We start from the raw sequence: 26,003 nt of genomic DNA, 5'->3' as shown, positions 1-26,003 counted from the left end.
CGGCTGCCATGCATTATATTATAAACAATGTGCTCAAGCTCGAAACGATATAAAGATTGATCGACCCTCGTTCCCCATAGCTGCAATACCGAACATTCCTCGAGACATAAAAAGTTGTAGGGACAATAAATAAATTTTGTTCCGTTTACAGACAAATACAAAATTAGTTATCTTTCTCTGAGAGAATTAACAAACTATCGTCATGAAGTATTGTTTTTAATATTTAAAGACTGAATTTATTCTTCATCTTCTTGAAACCATTACTATCTGCTAAAACTATTCTTTACATTCTTAATTCAAAAGTATTATGGTTAATTTAATAAAGTTCACTATTTTCAATAAGATACTTACTTAGTTCTAACGATTCCTTGATTTGATTGATTTATACCTCTTATAGATTAAAATTAGATAACATTTCGATTTGTGCGTGTAACAGCGTTTGTACAAGGTATAACCTGCACTAATCACTCAAAAATAATTAACAGAGTACTAGATTTTCATCGACGAAACATTAACATTTTTTCCACGCATCTTACTTGTCAGATTTTTACATTTAATTTCTACGAGATTTAATATAATATCAATGATCACCGATATGATGAGTTCTTAGGTTTCGCATACTGAGCTCATGTGTTTCTGTTGTATGTTATACATATATTTGAATGGTGCTGCAGTTTCGCACGCGATCATTTTGTACGTAAAACTTGGAGGTGAAATCAATCACTTAGGTTTCGTGTTTTACGTGTAAATACGATCGATTTTATATAGATGTCAGACAAGAGTTGATTCTTTAGAAAATAAATTCATTCATTCATTAATAAGTTATTATTCATTTTTAAAAATTCTGATATGAAATAATTTAGGCCAATTTTGCATAGATATAACCACTTTAGCTCTATACAGCATGCATTAATTAATTTGGCAACAATCCAAGCACCAAACTAATAATTATAATATCGATTATTCGAATCGATTCGGTGGAAATTGTGGCAAAATCGTTGCGAGTAATAAGCGACGCGCTCTCCTGATAAACTCGATTTCTCGTCTTCCCGCAGCTGGAACGTAAATTGATCCGTTGATTACACGAATTAATCGAGAAGCAGTTATGTGAGAAATGTAGTTCAATTTCTCAAATAGGAAATTTGCGAGATTTGAATCGATACTCCACATTTACCTTGATACTTGATTTTCAGCTGTCTTTAATTAAAGAAAATATGAGACAGATTCATTTTTGACGAGTGATTGTCGCCTTATGCAATGAAAGATGGATCAGTTTAATTGTTTTTTAGAATTATAAAAATATTCATTCAAATAAATCTTACTTTCAATATATTCTCACGATTAAATGGTTTTCTTAATTTCAACAAATATTACATTGTTTCAATTTAAATTAAATTTTATTCGATCAAGTAATATTTATTAAGATTAGGTAAAATATTTCATTGCGAATATTCGAAGTAAAAATTATATAAATTGATTAATTGATTTTTTCTGTGTAATATATTTGAAAAATTCTACGAGAGTATATATACATATATATTCAGGCGCCAAACCTATATCATTGAATATTATATTTGTGCCAGATACATGAGTTGTATCCGTTGCAATTTGCAGTAGTATATCGATGCATTTCATTAATTCCCCCTTCCCCTTAATTCCTCTTCACAATCCTGAAAGTAAGACTGATCGCGTGCATCTTCATCAGGGATCTGCACTTACCGCTTGTGTCAATCAACTTCACTGTCACTATATATATATATATATATATATATATATATAGCAGTATAGTAAGGCTATACAGTTTACCACATCTATAGAGGAAATGCCCTGAGACAATCGATTAGCCGTAAAATGCCAAGGAATTAAACTGACTCGCCAGCTATTTGCGAAAAAGACCTGCAAGAGCCAAAGGTACCGCCAAATCCGCTTGGCAACAAAATATTTCCTGTTCGGGTTCTCGCGTCATTCAAACCAATGCAAATCTTTGTTTCTTTCTCTTTTTCTAAATAATAAAAGCCGTACTGCGCCGTTAAACCCTTGAATAAAATTGTGAAGCCCTCAATTTTTCCCCAAAATACATTAAGAATTGGTACATCAGTATCGGTTGTGACATTCACGTGCGACAGTAATCGTGGCCAATCATTTTTTCGCGCTTAAATTTTGCAAAATTCTTTGGCATATATATATGTCGTCAAATTGACTTCTTGCGAGTAAAGTGATTTTATAATAATGTAACTTTATGATTGTTCTCAGACGTGAAATATACTACAGCCAAATTGGAAAATGAAGATACTTGAAAATAAATACTTTGTTCGATACTTCATTAGATCTCTCGGATCGAGGATATACATATACCTTAATTTATATGCAAGGTTCTCGACAGATGAAATGACTCAGATTATGGACATAAACTTTTATTTGCCTTTGTAACTAGGAAAAATATTTTTTTGCTGTATCAAACTCTTTCGAAACGTCTTTTGATTTGCACTACAGAAAAGTCCGATACTAAAAATTTATATTTCTTCTGGTTGCAAAGATAAACAGAATTTTATGTCCATGGTCTGGGTTGTTTTTCATGACAAATCCTGTATAAGCTTCAGGCATTAAGCGAATTAAAGCGCAAAACGTATAGTGTGTATAAAATCATATAGAAACAATAAAAACACACTGACAATTACCGATAATATTTTATATTATTAAAATTTATTAAAATGGTATTGTTTTTAAACAAATTTAATCTTTACAGAATTTTTGTAATTAAGCAGAAATACCTGTAATTTTAAGTAGTAGGTTAGTATTATGTGACAATAAACTTATAGAATAATGCCTATTAACTATCATATGCATGTATACATATAAGCTATGATCGTGAATAATTATTTACAGTGAAAACAGTGAATGGAGATCACTGTGGGACTACAAGTGAAGTATAAGCAAATAAAAGGCAAGAAACAAGAAATGGTTTGGAGCATATTAATCGACGAATGGTCCTGTTGGCGCAACAACCAATCTCATAGTATGGTGCTATTGTTGCAACGCCAGTGTGATAGCGGTTGGCCTTCGTTCGTGGGGGAGTGATCAGCTTTTCAGTGCTTAAACCACTTACCACAATAATATCGAGACATTTACTCTTGCAAAAACATTCCAGAATAGACGTAGCCCGGGCGTTAATTATATTGAGCACTTTTGACACTGATATCGTTAGGACGAATAGTGATTCAAAAATTAAGATCTAATTATTCCAATGTTAATCATATTTAATATTCATTGGAATTTTTTAAACAATTTAATCTTCCCACATAACAAAATTTAATCCTTGCAATGATAAATGTATCATAGTAAACTCCAGAATAAATTAGAACTTCAACATATTCGAGAAACATGATATTACAACAAGTAGAAGATGAAGAGCAAATGAAAAATAAATAACTCTGAAAGAAGGCAAATCAGAGTGATAGAATAATATCTAATTTATCTCAAAGTGTAGATATAAGTAATACGTGATTTGAAAATTCGATTTATACTACAGCTCTTTTAAATAAGGTCATGCTCTCATTAATAGTCTCTTTTGGAAATTTTCAAGTCAAGGTTCAAAAATCTGCTTATTAAACAAAATATTTACAGAAAGGTACTTTATTCACTCCGCGGTATGTGCGGTCGAACTTACATTATTCACTACTAAATACAAAAAATAAATATACATTTGACAAATTCAGACTTTTCCACTCACAGCTGTGATGAGCTACATCAGAGAGACTTTTTTGAAAACCCGTCGGGTCAGGTTCATCTTTTAATGTCCTATATAATATTAAATCAATGGTGTACAAATTTATCGCGCATGAGATCTACTTTTTGTGTATTGGTATTAAATATGCATCTTTTAATTTCTAAAAATAAGTCTACGTATAGATATGTCTAAAGCTGTCCTCCTAGGAAATGTATCAATTATATATCTTTTAGATCATAGATAAACGTAAAGCTTATATAATAAACACAATTTGATAAATTCAATAAACACGGTAAATGTATAAAAACAGTTTTAGAAAACGTATTATTGTATATTTTCAAAGCACGATGGTTAAAAAATAATAGAAAATGTACAATAAATTAAAATGTCCATATGAAATCGATTCATGTATAGAATCAAGGATATTGGACGAAATATAAGAATACCCTAATACTGATTATTTTTGCAGCACATACAGTCTATTATGAAAAGATACTAAATCCTATTTTATTTAATATCAGTATTAAACAGATATATGTATGTGTATAAAGAAATATGTTTAAGATTGTATTTTAATAAAACTTATAAGCAAACATTTAATTCTCTTTTATGCAATATATTAAAATAAAATAATTTACACATTGAAAATGTATTCCTATATATAAGAAAAGAATTTCAAATATATTTAACAGGGTTTAGTTAGTTAGTTTTAAGCTAGTTGAAAGAGTTGTCATAACAGCTCTATCTTGTCGTTAATTAAATGTTTGCAGCAAATTTGATAAAACAATTTAATCGAGCGAGTTTATATAAATTTAATAATTCATTCAGGAAGAAAGAGACAATATCAATAGAAAGATGCAACTATAAATTAACTATATGAATAACATGTATATAACATTGAGGGATCAACAATCAATCATCCATTGATTTTTGAACGGTAATAACAAGTAAAATCAGTTCAAAATCTTAATAGAGCAAGCTTTGCAATAGTATTAAAAGTTGCTAAACTATTATCTTATAAAATATCACAACCTGGAACTACATTACAATTTCTTCTAGCTTACTTTTTTAAAATGACAGTGTTTATATGTACTAAGAAGTATTTTATTAGATTAAATGCGTTTAACCCTTTAATAAATACCTTCCACAGAGAATATATTTTCAAATGCATGATATTATAGTGAGTTATGTTGAAAGAGGCTAAAATCGAACATTTTTTAGAATAATGTTATTGTGGAAATGTAAAATGACTATGTACTGAAAGTTAATTAATTTTGAGCCTCATCACTATCACTCTCTTGTTGTTCTCGTGGCTCTTCTTCTACAGATACGGACCCCATATTTCTATCATTGCTATACATACTCCAATGTGGTAAAAATTTATTGACAAACCACCAATGTACGGACAACCTGCCATGATTACATTCTGCCCTATCGCATCGACCTACAAATTGGCATATCCCAGCTATATTTCCATTTCGTATGCATGAGTCATCACAAGTATGTTGACGTATTGCTGCGCGACTTGTACGAGATACATTGGTGTTAGAAGTAGACGGATTGCCTGGTGAAAAGACAGATCTTAAATTTGTTGATGTACTAGGCTCATTTGGACCGGACACTGACGCAGCACTTGAGGTAGAAGGCTTAGCATCATTATTGGCAGATGAAGAACTTTGACCATTTGAGCCATTAATTGAATTGTTTAAGCCAGACGCGCATGGTCTATCAAATCTGCCTATATGAATTGTTGCGTAAAGTGGATTATTAACCGATGTACCAACTCGATTAATCCAATCAAGGTATCTGCCAATATGCATCGTGGAATTTGAATTAGAAAAGGTCTGATTCCTACAAGTGCAATTTGCTGCATTTCTACAGTGACATTCTCCTCTAAGCTGCTGCGGAAGGCGATTTGAGTTTATTGGCAGTTTAACGTAGGTCGAGTCACCACCGCAAAATGAACACCGACAATTTCTTGAAACTTGATAAATGTAATGCCTAGACGAACCATTGGTGGTACTATTATTCCCATCCTGATATCGTAGTCTGTTGCTTACATTTTGAATGTGAAAATTGTGTCGAATATATTTGCTATGCAGACGTCTGAATAGTGGACACATGCAATAAGGTGGAATCGGAGGAATGCCCCTTTTAGTAGAGGCATATGAAATATTTTCAGACGAGAAACAATTACGACCTAGTCTACCCAAACGATTTGACCAAAGCTGCCCAGCATGGGAGGAATCTAAATAAGCATGTCTCTGAGGTTGATCGTATTGGCTCAAATTTCTTGAATCTATATCGTTTAGAAAGCTAGGACCAGGTATGTTTGCCGAAAAGTGATATCTGTAATGAAAACACTGTCCTCCACCACGACACGAATAACGATTATCAATTCTTTCATAAGTATGATCTTCCATGACGTTCTGATGGTTTTGCAATCGTGCTTCGTTACGTGCAGCATCACTATTGTGTTCATCATCGTCATCTTCGTCATTGTCTAATCTTTCATAAATATTTTCTTCCGGTTCCTGTTGTTGCCGATTACGGCTAAGATTGCGCGCCCAAGCTGCGTAATTCTGATAATTCTGATAATTCTGATTGACAGCAGGATGGACTCGAATAGCACTATTTCCACGTCCGTTAACATTCCTTGCACCGCGACCAGTATTTTGGTATCCATCGTCTCTATCATGACCGTTCCTATTTTGACTCATAACTACTAAGGCTAATTCACCATTTTCGTATCTTTGACAAACACACCGTGCCCCCTGACAATCGTGTCCTGCACCTGGATATGCTTGAGGAGCATTTTGATGATTGTTTTGAAGTTGCGCACCGCTGGGCCCGGCTTCCCGTGACACTTCCGAAATCTCGGCACTCGGGTCCATATTCGGCTCTGTTGCATGCCCAGCGGATGGCAAACCTCACATTGTCGCTGGAGCCATTGGTTTGTCAATAATAACTACTCCAGCATAACTGCGACCGATGCTCATGGATGTTGAAAGGGTGCTCCAAGTGTCATTTCGTGGCGAATAAACTTCAACCGATGCTAAACTTGACATTCCATCGTCACCACCAACCACATAGAGTAGACCGTTTAAAGCGACCACTCCTAGGCATCAAAATGACAAAATAAGATTATTACGTTTTTGCGAAAAATTAATATGATCTACCACTTACCTGCGTTTCTTCGACATAAAGCCATATTGCTAACAGATGTCCATTGATTAGTCTCTGGATTGTACGCTTCAACACTTTTTCTAACTAACGGACCATCGTGTCCTCCAACCGCATATAAAATTCCGTCCAAGACCCCAACACCTGCACCACTACGACGAGCTGACATATCAGGTACAGGCTTCCATTGATCCTTCTCTGGGTTATAGCATTCAACGCTAGTTAAACATTGTCGTGACGCACCGTCATAACCTCCGACCTTTTTTAAAGGATAATAAGAATAGTAGTCAATAACTCTCGCTACTTTACTGGTCTTTCGTTTAATAAATAAGACAAGTGATACAAACCGCATATAGTAATCCATTGAGTACTCCTACACCAACGCTACTACGACGTGTTGACATTGATGCAATTAGCCTCCATTCTCTGGTCCTGAGATCATAAACCTCAGCTGAATTAAGCCCAACCGAACCATCAAATCCTCCAACCTAAATATACAAGCACCTTTATTTAGCAACGAAAGGAAGTAGCGCAATGGTGTAAACAACTGTTCAAGGTGATGAATACATACGGCATATATATAATTATTTAGTACTGCGACTCCTAAAGTCGAACGTCGTGCTTGCATTTCAGGACAAGGTGACCATTGATCTGCAGCTGCATCATATATATCTACAGTTTTTACTCGTAAAGATCCATTAAAACCACCAACAGCATAAACTCGACCATTAAGGACAGATAATCCTGTAAAAAATAATAATTGGATAGTACTTTTTTCGTTGATTTAAGAACGATGTATTCATAAATACTAGTATTAAATAAATAGTAAATTACCAGCTCGGCAGCGCCGCGTAGGCAATTCCGATACCTGGTACCATTTTTCTTCTTTAAAATCATAGCATTCAACACTTCGAATTGCTTTCGGGGCTTGTCCACCAACAACCAACATTACCTTTGGCAGACCTCTAGGTTGTCTAGGCTTTGTTCTTGGAGTTTTAAATAAAGACTTTTGTTCTCCTTTTAATAAATGATACTTTAATGCTTCAATTAGAAAATCCTTACCTAGAAAGATTATTAACATTTGAAATTTATTTTGTTAAGTTTCTAAAGTAAGGATATATAGTGTATTACACACATTGTAGATTAGCTTTTAAGAGAGGTTCCTCTTCAACACGTTGAACTAAATATTCTTGTGACAATAAAGGTAGCCGTACATGCTCCATTAACTGAGCTAAATGTACCTGTCTTGTTTCTAAATCATGATGAACCCATGATATCACACTTTCAAAAACTTTTTCTTCTGTTGCAACCATCAAACGATCACTACATATTAATTTGGATACTTGCACTGGAGTTAATGTAAGAAATTCATCACCATCTACCACTTCCCTAAAACGTAAATTGGCAAAAATAATTTCATTGACAATAATTATACTACTAAGACAACTTACGAAAAATGCTGTTCAATGTAACTATCAGCATGAGAAAGTAATTCCAAGCAACCATGTAAGTCTGCAAAAGCTCTTATTCCAAGGCAGTTTGAAGGATGTAACTGAGATTGCAAAAAATCACAACAGGCATCTTTTACTTCTGTTAACTGTAAAAGATTTGCTGCAGGAAGTAAAACCTGTACGTTTTCTTCAGTAACACGAACTTCTGCGGTATAAACATATTCAACTAGTAATTCTAAGGCTGAATGATCTACACCTTGCAAAGTTATCCTTTCTTGATCTCGTTCTTCAAAACTTGTAAACATTGCATAAAAGTATGGGCTACATGCTGCTAAAATCATTTTATGTGCTGGTACCTCTATTCCACCATCTGCTATTAAAATTACATCACAGAGCAAATTTTGCCTAAAAAGTCAAACAAATGTTTTAAGAAGCATGCTAAACCCTGAAATGAGGCAATAAGCTTTTTCCCATTTTCAGTGGTAAAACTTTACTTTATAAACAAAAATCTCTTGGAATAATGAAATTTACTTACTTCCTCATAGAATTTATAGCTTCAAATGCTCGATTTGTATGATGATGGTTTCTATATGGAGGCTTATCTTTGCCACCTTCCCGAGGTAGGTGCTTTTGAGAGCTCTCATCCAAAGAGTTTTGGCTTGCATAGCGAAGTAACAGACAACTAAAAAATTGAAAATAATGTAATATTGCTACAATTGACAATAATTAAAAAACATTTTTATTTCTCAGAAAGTTCAAACCCTAAACATACCTTCCCTTATTATCTGTACCATCCCCATTTCCTTCATTATTGACATTTTGGCTTAAATTTTGTTGCTGATTAGCAGGCTCCATTTTTGTTTATATACTTACCCTAGTATCATTCTGTTTAATATCTGGCAGCAGACTACCAACTACCAACAGAAATTGAGCAGATTCTGACCTCGTCTATTTCCACTATAGAAGGGTATATGGCTCCCAGATCTGCCACGCAGAGACTTCCTGCAGAATGTCGACAGATTGCATGCAGAATCTGGGAGGTTGAAGAAACGTCGATTAGTCGGTAAAGAAGGCTAGGGCGTGGTAAAATCATTTTTTAAACGGTGGGTTGGTAAAAAGGAAATTTGGAATGTCATTTTACCACGCCCTATATAGCCTTCTTTACCGACTAATCGACGTTTCTTCAACCTCCAGAATTCGTACAGATTCTGCATGCAATCTGTCGACATTCTGCAGGAAGTCTCTGCGTGGCAGATCTGGGAGCCATATGCCCTTCTATAGTGGAAATAGACGAGGTCAGTATCTGCAGCAGAAGTCCCGTACAGAAAATGCTACTAGGGTAAATCACATATGTCATAATCATCGCTGCTGCATGGTCGCGCGACAATAGCTTTCAGCTGTTCAAATCTTATCCTTATCTGATGGTCATTCTGGTCTGGTCTTATCCAAGAAATGTTAGTCTCAGCGTTTTCACAGCTAAAACATAATCACGTATTCCGTGGGTATATATAAATACATATACATATGTGTGTGATACGTGATTTTGTTTTGGTTTACATTGGCTGTGTAAAAGCGCTAAAAGTTGAAATTGGCAGCTGGCCCTGCCCGCTGCCGAGTGCCGGCCCCTGCCTGCCTGTCTGGTCTTATTACTTTATCAGTCAGTTTTCCTACAGGCGCATATCTGCTGCGCGGTCCATACAACAATGTCGGCATCATTAGAATCTAGCTATATCATAGATGAAGAATCGCAACAAAATCCTCGAATACTGTTCCCAGAAATAGTTAATGGAAAAATAAAGACTGAAGAATTTTTGACAGCTGCTCGTCATGTTGTTTCTATTATTGGTGTGTATCCTGTACAACATAACCTTCAATGTGATCATTAATAATTGTCAAACATCGCATGGGCATTGATGTAATTGAATTTTTTAGACAAGTTTGGCAAAATATTCGCCCCTATAAAGTATGATATGCAAGGAAACATTGATGTAAGTATTACATTTTACACATCTCAGAATATTGTTATTAACAAAAATTAAGTATTTTTATGTAACAGAAGCTAAGGAATAAGTATGAAGCGAATAAGGTAGCTCATTCAACTCTGCAGGATATGATTTTGTTAGAGGCATCAATTGGAAACACCATTATTGCAATGGATGCACTGCTGTGGTTAAGAAGGTTCCCCGCAAATGTTTTATTAATATTATATAAAATACTTGTATTGCTTAATGTAATTTGAATACACATTTTAGAGGTCTGCATATGATTTTAGAATTTTTTAACAAAATTATTGAGGACCATAATACTGGGATTAAAACTGAAGATTTGATAGTATTTCTCAAACAAGCTTATCACGATACACTAGAGCGTTATCATGGCTGGATGTCTCAACAACTATTTGGGGTATATTTTTATAATATTCAAGTATAGGAAATTTTATTGGTAGAGGAATTACACACATTGTAATTAATATTTTAAATTTGTATAGTTGCTATCAAGGATGGTTCCAACTCGTAGTCAGTTGCTGAAAGCCTTAGCTGAAGAGAAGGGTAATGAAGAAAGTACAATTAAATCTCTGGAAATATTTTTAATTAATCTAAGAAAGAATATACAAGTATTGCAAAAGTTTTATAATGAAAATAATCTAGAGGATGAAGCAAGAGTTTAATGATTAGTTATTTAAATCACCATTGTTGCTGGACAAAACACAAGTATCTTATGATTTAAATTATTAGCACAAATATTTACAGTACTTTTTCTGCAGGATAGAAATAGTAGAAACTTATAAAGAGTATTATGATTGTGTTCTGAAATTGAGTGTAAGTACTGAAAACATATTGTAAATTTAATGTTTTGCAAATTATAGATTTTCAGTACTTACAGTCAATAGCATAACATAGCCTATATGTATTATTATTATATGTATTAGTCAACGATTTATCCCATACAATTGTGCTACATAGAATCTCTTTGCATGATAATCAGCCAAAGTTTTTAAAGCAATTGTACCTGCTATTATTTCTATGATTAGAAGACTTAACATCAATCCACTAATAGCAATTCTTATTATTTGAAATCTTGTATTGTTATCCAGTAGGAGGAAAATTTCCAATGGGAATTGTATTAATGTTGACAATAACCAAAAACTTGCCAGTTCTGGAATCTGATAAATTAAATGGTTAGAAAGCTTGTTTTAATTTACTCTACTTTTAACATTTATAATACCTTTTCTTGTAAATTTCCTTTATATCCTAAATATAATCTTGCGCATTCCAAAACAGAAACTACAAGAAATACTGCTACAGTAATAAATTTGTAGGCATCGGATAAGTAATAATACTGGAAAACATTAAAGGCCATAAAATCAGAATTAAACAATAAAGCTCCAAAATTAAAATTCACCTTATCATCTATGTCAATTAAAAGAACAATGAACCAAATGGGTAATACCCATACATTAAAATATAAGGCCATCTGAAGTGGCAAATTGGATCTAACTTGGTTTCCTAAAAATTATATTTGACAAATATTATTTTAAAAAAATTAATAAGTGTTATTGTTGAACTTTACCCAATTCATAAAATTTTTCTTTTTGATCATAGTAAATTAAACCTGGAAATATATGATTTGATACGTTCGTTATTGATGTCTTTAGCATTATATAAAAGTAATTGCACTCGGTAATTTTTATATATACAAATTGTATAATTAACTCTTAATATTTAATTGATTTAAGTCGGTACAGTAAAATGTACGACATGCATTTGCATGAAACATGATACAAAATACAACCACACAGCACCGTTGCTCTGTTTGGATTATTCGCTATCATCCGTTGTCCCGCAATCACCAATTGGAACACCGTTGGTGTGCACTGTGCAGTGAGTAATTGAGTCGACGGTTCAAAGACGAAGACTCCCACCCACGCCGCCGCAACGACTGGCAAAGATTATAGACATAACAATCATATTAATGGGAGATCGGCCCTATATTTTTTATAGTTTACTGACACAAAAATGTTGGTCGAATGTGTTTGGTTATTGTATTTGTTAGTTGGTATAAGTTAATGCATATATTTGGTTGATTAGGTACTACTATTTAGCTTGCCTTAGCTAAGGAGTATCGTCCAGACAGCTAGGACGGTTAGGCCGTTAGGGTTAGGTTAGTAGTTAAAGACCAGAACATGAGCAAACGATTAAAAAGAAAACATAAGCAAGTGCATGACTATTTGTCAGATTGTGTGTTGGATGTAAAAACCATTGTATACCTGTTTAATTTATAAAGTTAAACAGAATTCTATTATAAATATTATATTATATTTCTGTTTATACTAGAGACGAAGGGAAATCAGTCATCGGCCATCGCTGTTGACGACCGGTCGATGCCGAAAAATTGGAGGATTTTGTCAGCGCTATCTAGCGGTGAAGTAACTGAAACACTAGTTATTTCACTACTGGCAACAGTGGCAACTAGCAAGTAGCAACCACTGGCAACCACTAGACAGCGCTGGCAAACATCTCATCACCGACGAAAAGACACGACATCCATCTCATCATCACCTTACTCAACTCAACAGAATTTTGCGGTGTCGGCGGCTCGTGCGCGGACACGCCGCGCAAACGTCCATGAGCAGTGTCTCCCTTCATCTCTGTTTATACCTATAAAACTACTAAACATTATCTACTAGGTAATTATACCTACTATAATAGAATTTTCAATCTCGAGCTTGTCAATCATAACAAAAACAGAGTTTTAACAAAAAATTTCAAAACGGCTGCTACCGATGATAATTTTACTTATAATTTTATCTACAGATTTTAAATGATAGTTCAACCTTGCTAATTAATGATAGAAATACAGCAGATTACATTTCTCCACGTTGAAAAGGTATAATGTAACTCTTTCGTGAAATACTATAACCTGTTAAAATTACTTTCCCGTTTTTTTATTCCCTTCTCTATATTTGTTGAGATTTTTCTTTCTATTATCATTCGTAGGATTTCTAGGGCATTGACATAGGATATATGTCATTTTTCTTTCATTTTCTCTTTTATACATTTACTTTAGTTTATTTTTTGTGAAGCTCTTTGATGCTTTAACTTTGATATTATAGTTGTATCTTTATTAATATACTAAATATTTAGAGAAAATATTTTACAAAGGCATAACTTGTATTTGCAGGGTCATTCATTTTTTCTGTAATTAGTATCATTGTGATATTCCAATGTCTGAAAAAAAGAAAGGTAATTAAATATAAAATATAATTGTTATATATGTGAAAGACATGTCTCTAATATAAAACCTCACCTTATAATTCATTTATTAATTATTATGATTCATTTATAGATACTGAAGCTGTAGAGTCTAATAATGACAATACCTATGCTGTGAAAGAGCGTACAATTGATATTCCAATATCATTGTTGGATATTCAAATGCCAGAAACTCCAGACAGTACGAAAGGTCAAACTAGCGATGGAGATACGTCTAGACTTGAAAGTCCAAAACTGGTTAAGCCAGTTCTCGGTAAAATACAAGCAAAAAAACGTTTAATGGCATTTGCTAATAAATTTAATATGTTGCCAAAAGTAGGACAAATTCATGTTTCTGATGCATCTATTGTTTGTAAAGATAATGAAAGTAAAAAGACTGATTTGGGTTCTGATAAGAAGTCTCGTCATTCATCAAAAGTGTCTAAATTAAAAAAGAAGAAAGGTAACCTATTATTCTTCTCTCTTGTTAATACATATTTTAAAAACAATTTTTTCCTATAGGAGAGAAAATTTTAGCAATAGAAGAAATTGTAAGAGAAGAAGCTAAGAATAAACTGCTATTGGCAACTGCAATGGCTGCTGGTAAGTTCCATGATAACCTTTTTATTTTTATACATGGTATAATAATGTTTATTAATTTCTTTGAACAGCAAGTGGGGAAGATGGTAGAGGAAATAGTAGACAGTACTTTAATACCAGACAATTAAAGGACAAGAATAGACGCAATATGGGTTATTCAAATAGGAAGATGAGATCGCCTGTCATTTATAGATATAATGAAAGGTATATTGATATGATTAAATATATAAAATTTATTATCAAGAAAAAATTAATTGTTATTCTTTACAGACGAAATCGCCAAAATAAAAGTGATAAAAATGAAAGTAGAAGGAGTAGTAAGGAACGTTATAACAAAAATGATAGATTGAGTCGAAAGTCAAAATCACAAGAAAAAGATTTGGAGAAAAAAGGAAGGCAGAAAAAGGATAAACAAGAAAAACGAAATAGTGGCCAGACTGATAGCAATCGTGATAAAAAGGAAGATGTCAAGGACAAGCGTGATAAAGATACAAAAGAAAAGGCAACACCGTCTGTAGATAAAAAAGAAAAACAGGATAACAATCAGGAAAAAGAAAAAGTAATAGAAGTGAAAGAAAAAAATGAAAAGGAAAAATCATTGGAAGCCTCTATATCTAAAGAAAGAGAAAAGATATTGTTAAAATGTAATTCGTGGACTGATTTAAAAAAGGCTGGTATTACAATAGATGAAATGATTAGTTTTAGAAGAAAAAATTATTTAGATAAATCAGAGAAGATTAAAGCGCCTGAAGATTGTGTGCAATGTTTGGAACAAATGTTAATGCTTAGCGATAATCGTGTCAAGCGTTTACCTTTTGTCATAGATGGCTTGGATGGACCCAAGGAATATCCTCCTGAATCAATAAAAGTAACAAAGCGCGGAAAAACCTCTCAGGTTCTTTATTGCGAAAATCCACGATTCTCTTTGATGTTAAAAGTTGAGCAACTTTTTCAACTAGTTTCCACTGAGCAACGTGAAAAGATGCGTGAAATATGTGAAGCTACTGGTACGCAACAATATGTAGAAGGATCGACTGAATTTCAAGAGCATCGTGAATGGTTTAGAAAACTGAAAATATCTAAGAGTGATAATTTGCAAGCTTCCGTCAGTGTACAATTACCTAAGTCTAAATGGGATAGCGAAGACGAAGAACTTCCCTCGGCGGATAAGGATGAAGAAAAACAAACAGAAAAATCCGAAGAAGTAATAGAAATTTCAAAGAACGATAAACATTCGGAGAAAGTTGTAGAAGAGCCATCTTTGTCGAATGAAGACACGTCAGACTCGAAGAATGATACAAAAGTCACTCTAGAGGAAGACAATGTCAGCGTCAGTACAAAAGAAACTAGTACTAACGATAAATCCCCAGAAACTTCTTCAGTAAAGTCAACAGGGGTCGATAAACTGGCTTCGGAATACGAGCAATTCATAAAAATGGTCAGCACTGATCCATCGACTGGTGATGTACAAAAACCCAATTCATCTCCCATAGTGCCGTTGGCAAGCCAGGCTTCTTCAAATTACGACGAGTTTAACTTGGGCACGAATTCTCCAGAAACTAAGAATTACTTAGACACTGAAACAAATGAAAAACAAACCGATGACGAAGGGAGTGACGAGGAGTCGCTTTCGATTAAGAGCAATAAAGTCAACTCAGTGGAGTCGAACTTGAGAAGTGAGCCAGTCATGAAAATTGATGCTGGCGAGGTGGAAAATGGGGTAGAAGGTGTTAATAAAGAAAACGACTTAGAGGAGTCTCGTTCCATACCCAGCGATTGGGAAAATGTCAGAATAAAGGTGGAGCGTATGAGCGATGAGAATTCGGATGCAAAAGTTGTTAAGAAAAGGAAGAAGAAACGAAAGAAGAGAAAAGCAAGCACGTACAGCTCCGATTCTTTGTCTTCGTCGAGTAACTCCGATTCGGACGATAATCGTTCGTCAAAGAAGCGTCGGACTGGGTCCAGCACGTCGGAATCCGATAGTAGCGATACTAGCAGTACCAGTAGTAGCGATGATTCTTCTGCATCCGACGATAAGAAGAAGCGTAAACGACGAAAGAAGAAAAGGAAATCAGAAAAGAAGAAAAAGAAAGCGAAACGGGCTTCGAAAAATAAGAGAAAGCGTAAGAGAAAAATGAGCACTGACTCCAGCAGCAGTGATCAGGATGAAAAACTGGAGAGGAAGAAGAGAAAGGCTCTAAAGAAAAAATCAAAACTGGGGAAGGTAGCTAGGAAAAAAGATTTAATCCCTAAAGCTTTGATAAACACAAAGACGAACACTGAAGCGGTAGGAATAAAAGATGCAATAATTTGCGACAGTTCATCCATAAAGGTCAAGCAGGAAGTGGATGTCGATAACAGAATGTCACGAAAAAAAGATAGTTGGCCGAAGAGTGATCTTGTCGACAAAGAGACCTCGAGTAAAACTCGAGAATCTTATTTGGGAGAATGGGAGTTAGATGCTAATTTGTTGCCTCGTCAGAAGAACGACGTGACGCCCAAAATTAGTCTCCTGCCAATATTGGAAAATTTGCATGACAAGGAAAGGGGCGAAATGCATAAAGGGGATATAAAGGAAAGCGAAAAGTTGATCGAGGAGAAGAGTGACAGCGATCGTGACTCGACGATTAGGAAAAAGAAAAAGCGAGACGGTGAAAAGAGGAGTAACACGGAATTTCTCGCCAACTGGGAGAAAAAGAGTCATAAGGAAGAACCGGAAAAGAAATTGAAATGGGGAGAAACAGAATTCGACACATTGAACGTATTGTCTTTGACGCAATTAGAAATGGAAGCTCGGCAGAGGAATATATTTGCTGACCAATGGGAAGTGGACAGTTTGGAGGCACCTCCAAATGCGGTTTTGAAGGAACGCAAGAGAAAGAATAGCCGAGGTACGTTAAAAAAATTAGACAAGGAAGTTAGGTATGATAAAGAGACAGATACTTATATTGCGATAGAGAAAGAAGTTGTGAAGGAGAGTAAGAGGAAGAAACAGGATCGGTTATGTACGTCTAGAATATGGGAAGAAGAACGAGATGAGGGTGAAAAGGAAGAACTGATGTTGATGAAGACTTTCTTGGCTGATATTGATAAGAAAAAGGATGAGCTGAGCATAAGCGATTCTCCCAGCGTCCTTAAAGGAAAAGCAAACGATACTGAATGGTACGAAACGCCCGCAGCTCTAGTAAAATCTACCATAGATGAATCTACGAAAACTAATGACAAAAAGGATCTTAGAAAGGGTAAGAAGAGCCGCTGGGATATGGGCTCTAATGACGATAAATCCTCCATTAAAGATCCTACGTCTGTTATGTGGGAAGAGGAGTACACTGAATGGCCTAAAACATTAGAATCTACCATCTCTAATCAATCCTCGGATGCATCCAGAGACAAAGATGCCTTCAGGGATAAATCCAGCACTCCTGATGAGAACAAGCTTGTTATACCTCTCACTCTAGAAACGAAACAATCCGACCAAACTGACGTCCAACAAATTACAAAGAAACATAAGTTGGATGAAATATTAAAATTAAATTTGGGTTTGCACGAAAAGAAGCCTGCCGATTTGTACAGTCCCAGTTCACCAGCTTCGGACGCTAGTCAAGAAAGCGACGAAAGCAGTGATAGCACGAAGGATTCAACCAACAGCAAAGAGGCCAACGATATCGAGGAGGATAATAAAACGCCACTTATCGCTAGCAAAGATGAAGCTGTGGGTGACATTGCAGATGAATTCGATGTCCTGTCCAAACTGTCAAATGATAAAGCTTCACGAATGGACATATTTGCTGAATTTGAGTCGGACGACTCACGAGGACAATCCAGCAATAAGAGCTTCAGTACGTTCAGTGAAGTTTCCAGAGAGAGTCCTAAAACTAAAGAGAGCGAGGAGAGTGAGTCTAAAGCAGTAATTCCACTTAAGCTGATTCCTAAACAGCTTCTAATTCGACGTTCCAGTGAACCTGGCAGAGGTAAGCGTCTTTTAGAAACTTTACAGGATCCAGCAGCAGCTCTGCTCACCATTCAGAAGAAGCTCCTTCAGTCATGCGCATTGCAAGCTGAACAAAAAGAAAAGACACGCGACGATTTCAAGAAAAAAGTGGATGATCTGGACAATGAACCAGACGTGGAGGCGGATCGTTTTGATATTCCGCAATCAAGCTCAAACGATGATCTTAACACTGCTTCAAACGTTAGTTTTGATGGTAAGGATAATTTGCTTCCTGCGAAAAAATCTTTGGCAAATGCGGAGCCTTTGATGAACTCAACGGAGCTGACTGATCGTATGAGGGAATACATACCGTATGACATTGGACTGAAGGCTGGTGAAAAGAGACAATTGTCAGATAAAGAATTGAAGAGAAGTCCCAGGGATGATGAGAAGCAATATGATCAAAGAGATAAAGACAGAAGATTGAGAGACAGTAGAGACGTTAGAAGCTATGATCGTGATAAAAGAAGAGATAACCAGTCATCGAAATGGGAGCCTGCTTCCAGAAGGAGATCGAGTCCTTTCAGAAAGAGCAAGACGAGTAGGAGTCCTTCTTGGGAGGAGCGCGATAGGGCTTATGGCGGAAGGCACAGTCGTAGTTGGAGTAAAAGCAGAAGTAGGAGCAGAAGTCCTAGGTCCAAAGACAGGGAACGAAGATTGTCCGAGGAGGATAGATTCTCAAGGTCAAGGGTATCGGAGGATCGGAGATTCCAGCGTAGTCCATTTTCTCACAACACCACCGGTGAGAAGAATCCTCCGAGGGCTCAAGGTAATTCTAAGACTAGTCGAGACGATTGGTATAAACGGAAATACAACAGCTCTGAGAGGGAAAAGGAAGCGCGTCCGTACGATCCGATGGAGATCCTACGAGAAAGAAATCAGAAGCTCGAACGCAAACGTAGCAGGTACAGAGAAGAGAGCGAAACGGATGCCTATCGGTCGTTTAAAGTCGAGCACAAGAGTGAGTACAAAGGTGACTATAACGAGCAACAAGAAACCAGTTTGGATTATGAAAATAGAAATTATTATCGGGACGACGATAGAGCTAAGCCTATTGTACGTCGTGATAGACAGTGGGAGAAGGAAAAGGATCAGTTGGACCTGGAGAGGTACCCTGTTCGTGGAAGAAAAATTGATAAACAAAGATCTTCGGTGCTATCTCCACGATCCAGACACTCTCCGATTGCTTCCTCCTCCTCCTCCGACCGATTCAGACGTTCGGCTTGGTCAAGGTCAAGGTCGCGTTCGCGGTCTAGATCATGGGAAAGGCCGAAATTTGGTACCTATTCAAGGTCGAGATCAAGAAGCAGATCGCGATCCGAGTCCAGATCGCGAAGCAGAACGAGAACAAGATCCAGAACGAGAACAAGGTCTCGTACAAGGTCAAGGTCACCGTCCAGATCGAGCCTGAGGAGTCCCGATCATGGATCGAGGCTCGCGCAGAAGCTTCGTTCCTCCAGATCTTTGTCACCGAGAAGCAGGAGCCACGAGAGGGATAATAGGAAGGAAGAAGCTGAGAAACCAGAAGGTATTGCTGAGCTTGGCAGGCGTATAGAAACTATCGTCCAGCCAACAGGAATTCCAAGAAGAAGTGTAGATTCGGCTGCTCTTGACCCAGACATGCATATCGATGACGCTGTAGATCCTGGTTCTAGCAGTTTCCATTATGGCAATGAGAATGATAGTGGCAATGGATACTATTTCTCTGAAAATAATCTAACTTATCCACCCTGCACTGAAGAGCCAACTGCTACTTCGCCTAAAAGATTGTCTTTGGACGACAGGTTGGAATTGGAGCTTGGTATTAAAAAGCCAGTGGGGCAAGAGCCTCCTCCGGATTACTCCAGTTGCTTCAATCCTAATCTCATCTCATTCTCGTCCCCACCTCCAAATCATCCCCCCCATGATAGACAACAGATGATGTATCGTCAGCCACCTCCAACTGTTTTACAAGTGAGTTTTTTATTTGAATAATTATAATATTCTGCTTGGTAAAACATTATTGTATAACATTGACGCTAATTTTTATTTTTCTATAGGTTGGTAACGTGTTGCAAGTGGTTCCTGCGGACTTGAATAATACACCTGCTGTAAGGAATGAAAAACCAACAGCTGCGTCGTCAACGTCTTCAACTATGCGAGGAGCAAATCAAGTAGTTCGTGTTGGCAATGTTCTACAAGTTGTACCTACTCCATTGGATTGGAGTAACGCACCTCCAGCCGTCGACCCATCGGAAGGTGCTATATTTTCTGCTAGTACGCCCTCTCCGTCATCAATCTCAACCCCTTTGACTCCTTTGTCTGTTCCAATTCCAGTTCCAGTTCCTATCCCAACAATTCCACTACCTGCAATTGCCGCCAGTGCAGTGTCTGGTTTACCAGCCGTACCATTAAATACTCTTCCTATTCCAACTCAAGTACCTCCCTCGTACGCTAAAATAGAACCAACTGTACATAAAACGCCAGCACCAGTGTACAATTACGAAGTAATCTTAGAGACGCGAAGAAAGGAGCGAGAGGAGCGCAAACGGTTGCGGGAGTTGCGTAGGAAAGAGAGGGAACACAAAAGGATTGAAAGGATCAATCAGCGCGCCCGTAAATATCTGGAAAAAGTTACTAAGAATGAAAAGCTATTAGAGAAGCAAAGAGGAAGAATGTCCATTGCTGAGGACGATGACCTGTCTACAAATGATCGAGCCGAGGAACAATCGTCAGAGATAACGGAGAAGGAGGAAGAAAGTTTCTTGACATTACCATCAGAAACTGATCCTGTAGCTGAAGAGGATGAGGAAGAGGAGGAGGAGGATGAGCCTGAAGGTGACGACGATGACGAGGATGACGAAGAGCCAGAGGATGATGAAGAAGAGGATGAGGAGGACGAAGATAAAATAGCGATGCGCGTGGCAGGTCGTAATAACGAAGGAATCGACGATTTAGGAGCCGAGGCTGATGCTGACAAGCCTACAATTGTAATAGAGGTAAAAGATTATCCCCTATTACCACAACCACCGTTAAAGGGAATTCTCGTTTCACCAGGTTTTAGGTAATTAACATATATACACAAAAATATAATATGTTTAATATTGGTAAAATAACGATACAAATTTAATAATTAATGCTTAACTTGCAGAAGGGAGTCGATGATTAATGGTGATCTGGATTTATTAAACTTGGACGTAGACAATGATGGCTCAGAACAGGAAGAAGCTGAAGTAAACGAGACTAACGATTTCAACGACGAAAATGAGTCAGGTAGGAGATCAAGGAGAAGAACTATGCTTCTGGCTACGAGAATAAGGTCAAGAAAGAAATCGGTGCAATTTGCCGATGGTATTAGACCGGGTGAGGGAACTAGCCCAAGTGGAGGTGAAGGTGATATGCCTTCTCCTCCACCTCCAGTAGCTTCCTCGAGAGATAGCAAGAGGTCAAGATCCCGGAAAAATAGGAAAAAGCAGAAGAGGAGTAAACCTCCTAAAACAAAGAAGAAGGTTAAGGTAAGCATTTTTAAATGGCACATAGTTAATGTAAAATTATAAAACGTAATGGAATTTTATAATTTTTAATGGCTACTATAATTACTCGTGGTTTAATTAGGTAAAAATTATCGCATTGAAGAAGCCGCGCATGAGTCCTTTGAGCGCGATGCTGGAAGATTCCGATGAGTTGGACGACCGTTCGCCACCACCTCCACCACCTGGTTCACCTCCACCGCCTCATCTCTGGCCGAGCTATTTATCTGCTTATAGTAGCACATCTTCTAAGCCCACTGAAATTTCTCAGATTAATTCTTTAACACCAACAGTACAAACCCAAGCTCCACCACCTACTCCTCTACCTTTGCTGATACCACCACCCCCCTTGAATTACACAATTCAACCTTGTGGCAAGGCATAAAAATCCTATTAATTGCTAATTAAACATCCTATCCTCCAGCTAAAAGATCTACAAGTCGTTTAAATATAAAGTTAAATTTTTGTATACTTACAGTTTGCACGTAAAAAGAGAATTCAGATTTTTTACTTTTACAAATGTACTGAATTTGCCAATGAAAGGAATATTTTTAACGAAGGCTAATCTGTACAGAAGGCCTTGCTTTGTTCATAAGATTAATATTCCTTAAGGTATAAAAATTAGGTACAATTAATAATTATTATCTTGTCCGTTGTACATAATCGCCTTTGATAAGATCAGCGTGTCTTTATAATTTTATAGTTTAATTGATTTGTATTAAAAATATATTAACCTTGATAAGAGTGGTGAATGGTACGCGATGAATAACAACAATGGTAAACGGGGTTTCTTGCCAAGAAAACCTTGAAAAGCTTAAAGTTTTGCTATTTTGGAATGCGAAAAGTTTAAAAATTCAACAAATTATTACGTGTTATTTTTTTATAGGCGTAATGAATTCTGAAGCGAATGTATATTCTTGGCGTCCTAGCATAAATATTACCTTGTAAATAATTATTATATCCATGTACATGACGATAGGGTTAATATTGATTTGCATAAGTCAGTTTTATTGTTAATTCCAATAAAATAATTAGATGATATTTTAGTAGACTTATTTAAAGAAGTACTCCTGCAAGCGGTATTAGAAGGTTCTACTTTTAACGAGCCAAAACTATATAATACGATTTAAGGAAGGGATTAAAAAACAGAAGATCATGGAAAGTTATAACGATAACGATACGTGATTCAAATTAGTGGATAGCGATCTCGGATATCTAGATGTTCTGAGAGTCTCAAGGAGAAAAACATGTTTCTTGAAATAATTGACCTTATTTGCATGGTCAATTGGTTTGTAAAATATCTCATAAAATCTTAAATAATTGAAATATAAATATATTAGTCAGTCGTTAAGTTTACAGTAGATGACTACATCTTATGCGCGACTGCAGCACAGTTAAAAAGATGACGTTAATTAAGGGCAATAAATTCTACGTTTTTTCTATCAAAACAACAAACCCTTGCTGAAAAAGGAAACTATTTATCTCTGGCGCTTATAATTTCTTACCAAAAGCAGTCCGACCGCTCTCAATAAAGTCAACGGACGTGAATTTATTTGCGTGGGCTTTGTAAATTGTACTGGCAATCAAGACTTCATTCTGTACAATCAGAGTAATAGTGAAATTCGCGTTAAACCTATTCTCATAATAGCTTGAACGATTTTGTGTCCACGCTTAGAGAAATTTAGTCTTTAATGTTAATTAATATAATTATGAAAACTTGTCCAATGACCATTTTAATCAACATTAGAGACTAATGTTTTTCGGTGTAATTTACAGCCACTTTATCAATGTCAATTGTATTGAAATTTTCCGTTGCATTTAATTAAAATAAATTTATTTTAATTAACATACTTTTTAATAACTCTTTGACCTTAAGCATTTGTTGAACTAATTACTGAAACCTATAACAGATTAAATATTTTGGTTTTAATTTTGTTTTCAACATTGAATAATGCTTAAGCGAATTTTATTTTCAAGATAATCGCACTAATTTTTTTAAAGCAATTAAACTATACATATTTTAAGAAGTACTTATACTTCCTAGTGAAAAGACTTAGACTTCAACTTCATTGAAGAAAGTTCTCCTATTGTTAGTCGTTAATTCATTTTCTTTAGGAAGCACATGGTAATCCAGTTTCTTTATTATTCTTAGATCAATTTAATAAATATTTATTATACCTGGAACACATAATGATTAACGGTTAATTATTAATATGCGTTTTTTACGGATGTTGCGTTTGGCAATTTTCAAAAGATGAGCAAAAAGAGGGAGTTAGGAGAATGATAAAAGTGAAATGCACTTTATTGCAGAATTTGCTCATTTTGGAAATTCAGTAATTTAATAAGTTACAGCGTACCATTGCAATTAAGATTGTTACATCCATCTTGAAAGTTATATTAATAAATAAGATTTATATAAGCAAAAATTTATTTTTCGAAGCTACTATTTATCACCTGAAACTGAAAGTTTCATTTGATATAACTAAAAGTTTGCATTTTATTTTAAAGTAATTTTACTGGATGCATCAAGTTTGCAAAAGGACGCAGTACATCTCGATTCAACAATAATGTGCAGCAGGAATTGGAACAGATGTATTATTGGAAAGATTGCTGAGATTATAGTTGCCCGAGATCACTCATTTATTTTCAAATCTTATGATATTGTCACCTTAAGTCTGCAACTTAGTTAAAACTTCGTAGTATCGTACGATCGTTGTATCTACAGTGTAAATTCTTTAAGATAACATTGTCGATAAGGTCAAAACCTGACAATAATTATTACAACACTACCAATAATACACAAAGAAACTCTTTATTTTTATTTATTTCCAAGTTTTTCCTGGTTTGCTTACTTCATTCTCCCTTCGAAATAACTTATTAACAACGAATTTATTCATGTTATTATATAAATTATTAACATTAATAATAAAAAAAAACAATAATGTATTTAAAGTCTATTTGCCCTTCTATGATACGTACTATATTCAACAGAAGCTTCAAAATTTTCTCGAAACTCGCGTGAAATGATGCAACTGGAAATTTTGTGTAACTTTTTATCTTGTTTGATCAATGAAGACCACAATTCTTCTTTAGATAAGAATTAACAGACATTTGCTACGAATTATCCGCAAATATTGATTAAAAATACATAGTTTCGTGTAGGGCAATCATTAATTTCAATTCGGTAAATAAATTCTTACTCATTATTTCTTTAATAATGCATTTATTTTTAAAGTTGGTTCCAAGCACGTTCCGTATGTATATCAGAGTACACGTGTCGACAAAAAATGCCTTTTAGCTATGCCTCTTAGTACTACTATGAGTAATGCATACAAATGTGTGGGCGAGAAAACACACTTGTGGAAGCCACTATTCACGCGAAACTCGAAACGGATTAAAAATACGACAATACGACATTTCCGTAATTGGTATTCAACCAAAAATGGTATTTATTGTGAAAATAATAACGAAACGAAAATGTGAAGTTTAAAAAAATATATGTATCATAAGTTTACTTACAACGTATGAAATTCTCTGACTGTAAATAAACGTAACTTGAACTGGTTAGAACGAGAAAAAGTACAAATGTCTGTGAATTGCAGTAAATTATCAATGATTCGTCATGCAGAGAACACATTCTACTGACACGTTTGAATGATAATTATCTCTATTCACAAATTCATTGTTTTTCATTCACACAGCATAAAAAAAAAACAAAGCATACCATGGGAAAAAAATCCAATTAATGGAATTTCCACACAGATTGGCACAAACAAGTTTATAAAATCCATAGTCGATTATCAACAATAATCATAAAAATACACAACCAATTATTGACACAACTATGAAACGATGAACGTCAATTATCTGCGTCATCTCCCCAAATTATAAGAAAATAAAAACTGCTGGACGAGCAGAAAGTAATTTATCACCTTGTATGAGTCATAAATAATATAAAATAGCGAGGATCAAAGTTTCCTGGTAAGTACAAAGCCTAGTGGCTCATTGAATTCATACTGGCATTCTAGAGAGTTCAGTTTGACATGAATGAGATTGGTGGTGCTCCGCGCGCCAGATGTATAAAAGTGGCAAAGATGTTATTTAACCGAACCTCTTTTTCTTCTCGTCGTTCCTGTCGATGAATCGTGGAAGAAGGGAGAGGGTGAGAGTAAGAGGAGAAATGCGTACGGGGAGAGGGGGAGAGGTAGAGGCGTGTCTGACGAGTGCCATGCCATTGTGTGGAAGAAATGATGGAAGAAAAAGACGAACTGTGTGCTCAAAGGATTGAAA

At 35.6% G+C, this 26,003-nt stretch overlaps 5 protein-coding genes across 18 annotated transcripts; 2 read left to right on the top strand and 3 right to left on the bottom strand.

Annotated features, from left to right (window-relative positions):
• Nucleotides 1-2,506: 2,506 nt before the first annotated feature.
• LOC136773167 (GATA zinc finger domain-containing protein 14-like) lies at nucleotides 2,507-6,621 on the bottom strand. Its single transcript, XM_066726591.1, has one exon. The coding sequence runs from the start codon at nucleotides 6,619-6,621 to the stop codon at nucleotides 4,996-4,998; it is 1,626 nt and encodes a 541-aa protein (XP_066582688.1). The 3' UTR covers nucleotides 2,507-4,995.
• A 36-nt stretch (nucleotides 6,622-6,657) lies between these two features.
• On the bottom strand, nucleotides 6,658-9,366 carry kel (kelch protein). Its single transcript, XM_066726590.1, has 9 exons — nucleotides 9,134-9,366; nucleotides 8,897-9,043; nucleotides 8,362-8,766; nucleotides 8,046-8,299; nucleotides 7,745-7,972; nucleotides 7,482-7,654; nucleotides 7,258-7,398; nucleotides 6,914-7,169; nucleotides 6,658-6,845 (listed from the first exon to the last, which is right to left on the bottom strand). Exons 1-9 carry the CDS (start codon nucleotides 9,214-9,216, stop codon nucleotides 6,658-6,660), a joined length of 1,875 nt encoding a protein of 624 aa, XP_066582687.1. The 5' UTR covers nucleotides 9,217-9,366.
• A 383-nt stretch (nucleotides 9,367-9,749) lies between these two features.
• LOC136773660 (glycolipid transfer protein) lies at nucleotides 9,750-11,030 on the top strand. Of its 2 annotated transcripts, none has more exons than XM_066727468.1 (6): nucleotides 9,750-9,815; nucleotides 10,035-10,206; nucleotides 10,294-10,349; nucleotides 10,421-10,539; nucleotides 10,614-10,764; nucleotides 10,850-11,030. In XM_066727468.1, exons 1-6 carry the CDS (start codon nucleotides 9,783-9,785, stop codon nucleotides 11,027-11,029), a joined length of 711 nt encoding a protein of 236 aa, XP_066583565.1. In that variant the 5' UTR covers nucleotides 9,750-9,782; the 3' UTR covers nucleotide 11,030. The 2 variants fall into 2 exon arrangements, with proteins under 2 accessions (XP_066583565.1, XP_066583564.1); XM_066727467.1 differs by having other exon boundaries at nucleotides 10,418-10,539.
• Nucleotides 11,031-11,288: 258 nt separating this feature from the next.
• On the bottom strand, nucleotides 11,289-12,744 carry LOC136773661 (transmembrane protein 17B-like). 8 transcript variants are annotated; one of them, XM_066727471.1, is made up of 5 exons: nucleotides 12,372-12,744; nucleotides 12,075-12,300; nucleotides 11,932-11,973; nucleotides 11,587-11,867; nucleotides 11,289-11,524 (listed from the first exon to the last, which is right to left on the bottom strand). In XM_066727471.1, the coding sequence occupies exons 2-5, from the start codon at nucleotides 12,136-12,138 to the stop codon at nucleotides 11,291-11,293; spliced, it is 621 nt and encodes a 206-aa protein (XP_066583568.1). In that variant the 5' UTR covers nucleotides 12,139-12,300; nucleotides 12,372-12,744; the 3' UTR covers nucleotides 11,289-11,290. The 8 variants fall into 8 exon arrangements, with proteins under 8 accessions (XP_066583568.1, XP_066583570.1, XP_066583567.1 ...); XM_066727473.1 differs by having other exon boundaries at nucleotides 11,587-11,700; nucleotides 11,764-11,867; nucleotides 12,075-12,743; XM_066727470.1 differs by having other exon boundaries at nucleotides 12,629-12,743.
• Nucleotides 12,745-12,849: 105 nt separating this feature from the next.
• On the top strand, nucleotides 12,850-23,517 carry LOC136773657 (uro-adherence factor A-like). Of its 6 annotated transcripts, XM_066727461.1 has the most exons (11): nucleotides 13,002-13,048; nucleotides 13,176-13,248; nucleotides 13,543-13,604; nucleotides 13,708-13,887; nucleotides 13,954-14,076; nucleotides 14,136-14,216; nucleotides 14,285-14,417; nucleotides 14,484-20,157; nucleotides 20,244-21,247; nucleotides 21,335-21,698; nucleotides 21,799-23,517. In XM_066727461.1, exons 3-11 carry the CDS (start codon nucleotides 13,586-13,588, stop codon nucleotides 22,096-22,098), a joined length of 7,878 nt encoding a protein of 2,625 aa, XP_066583558.1. In that variant the 5' UTR covers nucleotides 13,002-13,048; nucleotides 13,176-13,248; nucleotides 13,543-13,585; the 3' UTR covers nucleotides 22,099-23,517. The 6 variants fall into 6 exon arrangements, with proteins under 6 accessions (XP_066583556.1, XP_066583559.1, XP_066583555.1 ...); XM_066727460.1 differs by having other exon boundaries at nucleotides 13,708-14,076; nucleotides 14,505-20,157; XM_066727457.1 differs by having other exon boundaries at nucleotides 13,708-14,076.
• Nucleotides 23,518-26,003: the final 2,486 nt, after the last annotated feature.

The sequence above is a fragment of the Prorops nasuta genome, unplaced genomic scaffold (genome assembly GCF_024137725.1).
Source record: "Prorops nasuta isolate Cenicafe-Biocafe unplaced genomic scaffold, Cenicafe_Pnas_1.2 PNAS00005, whole genome shotgun sequence".
In the NCBI taxonomy this organism is placed as follows: domain Eukaryota; kingdom Metazoa; phylum Arthropoda; class Insecta; order Hymenoptera; family Bethylidae; genus Prorops; species Prorops nasuta.
The sequence above is the reverse complement of the archived record's forward strand: the minus strand, read 5'-3'. Positions and strand labels throughout refer to the sequence as shown.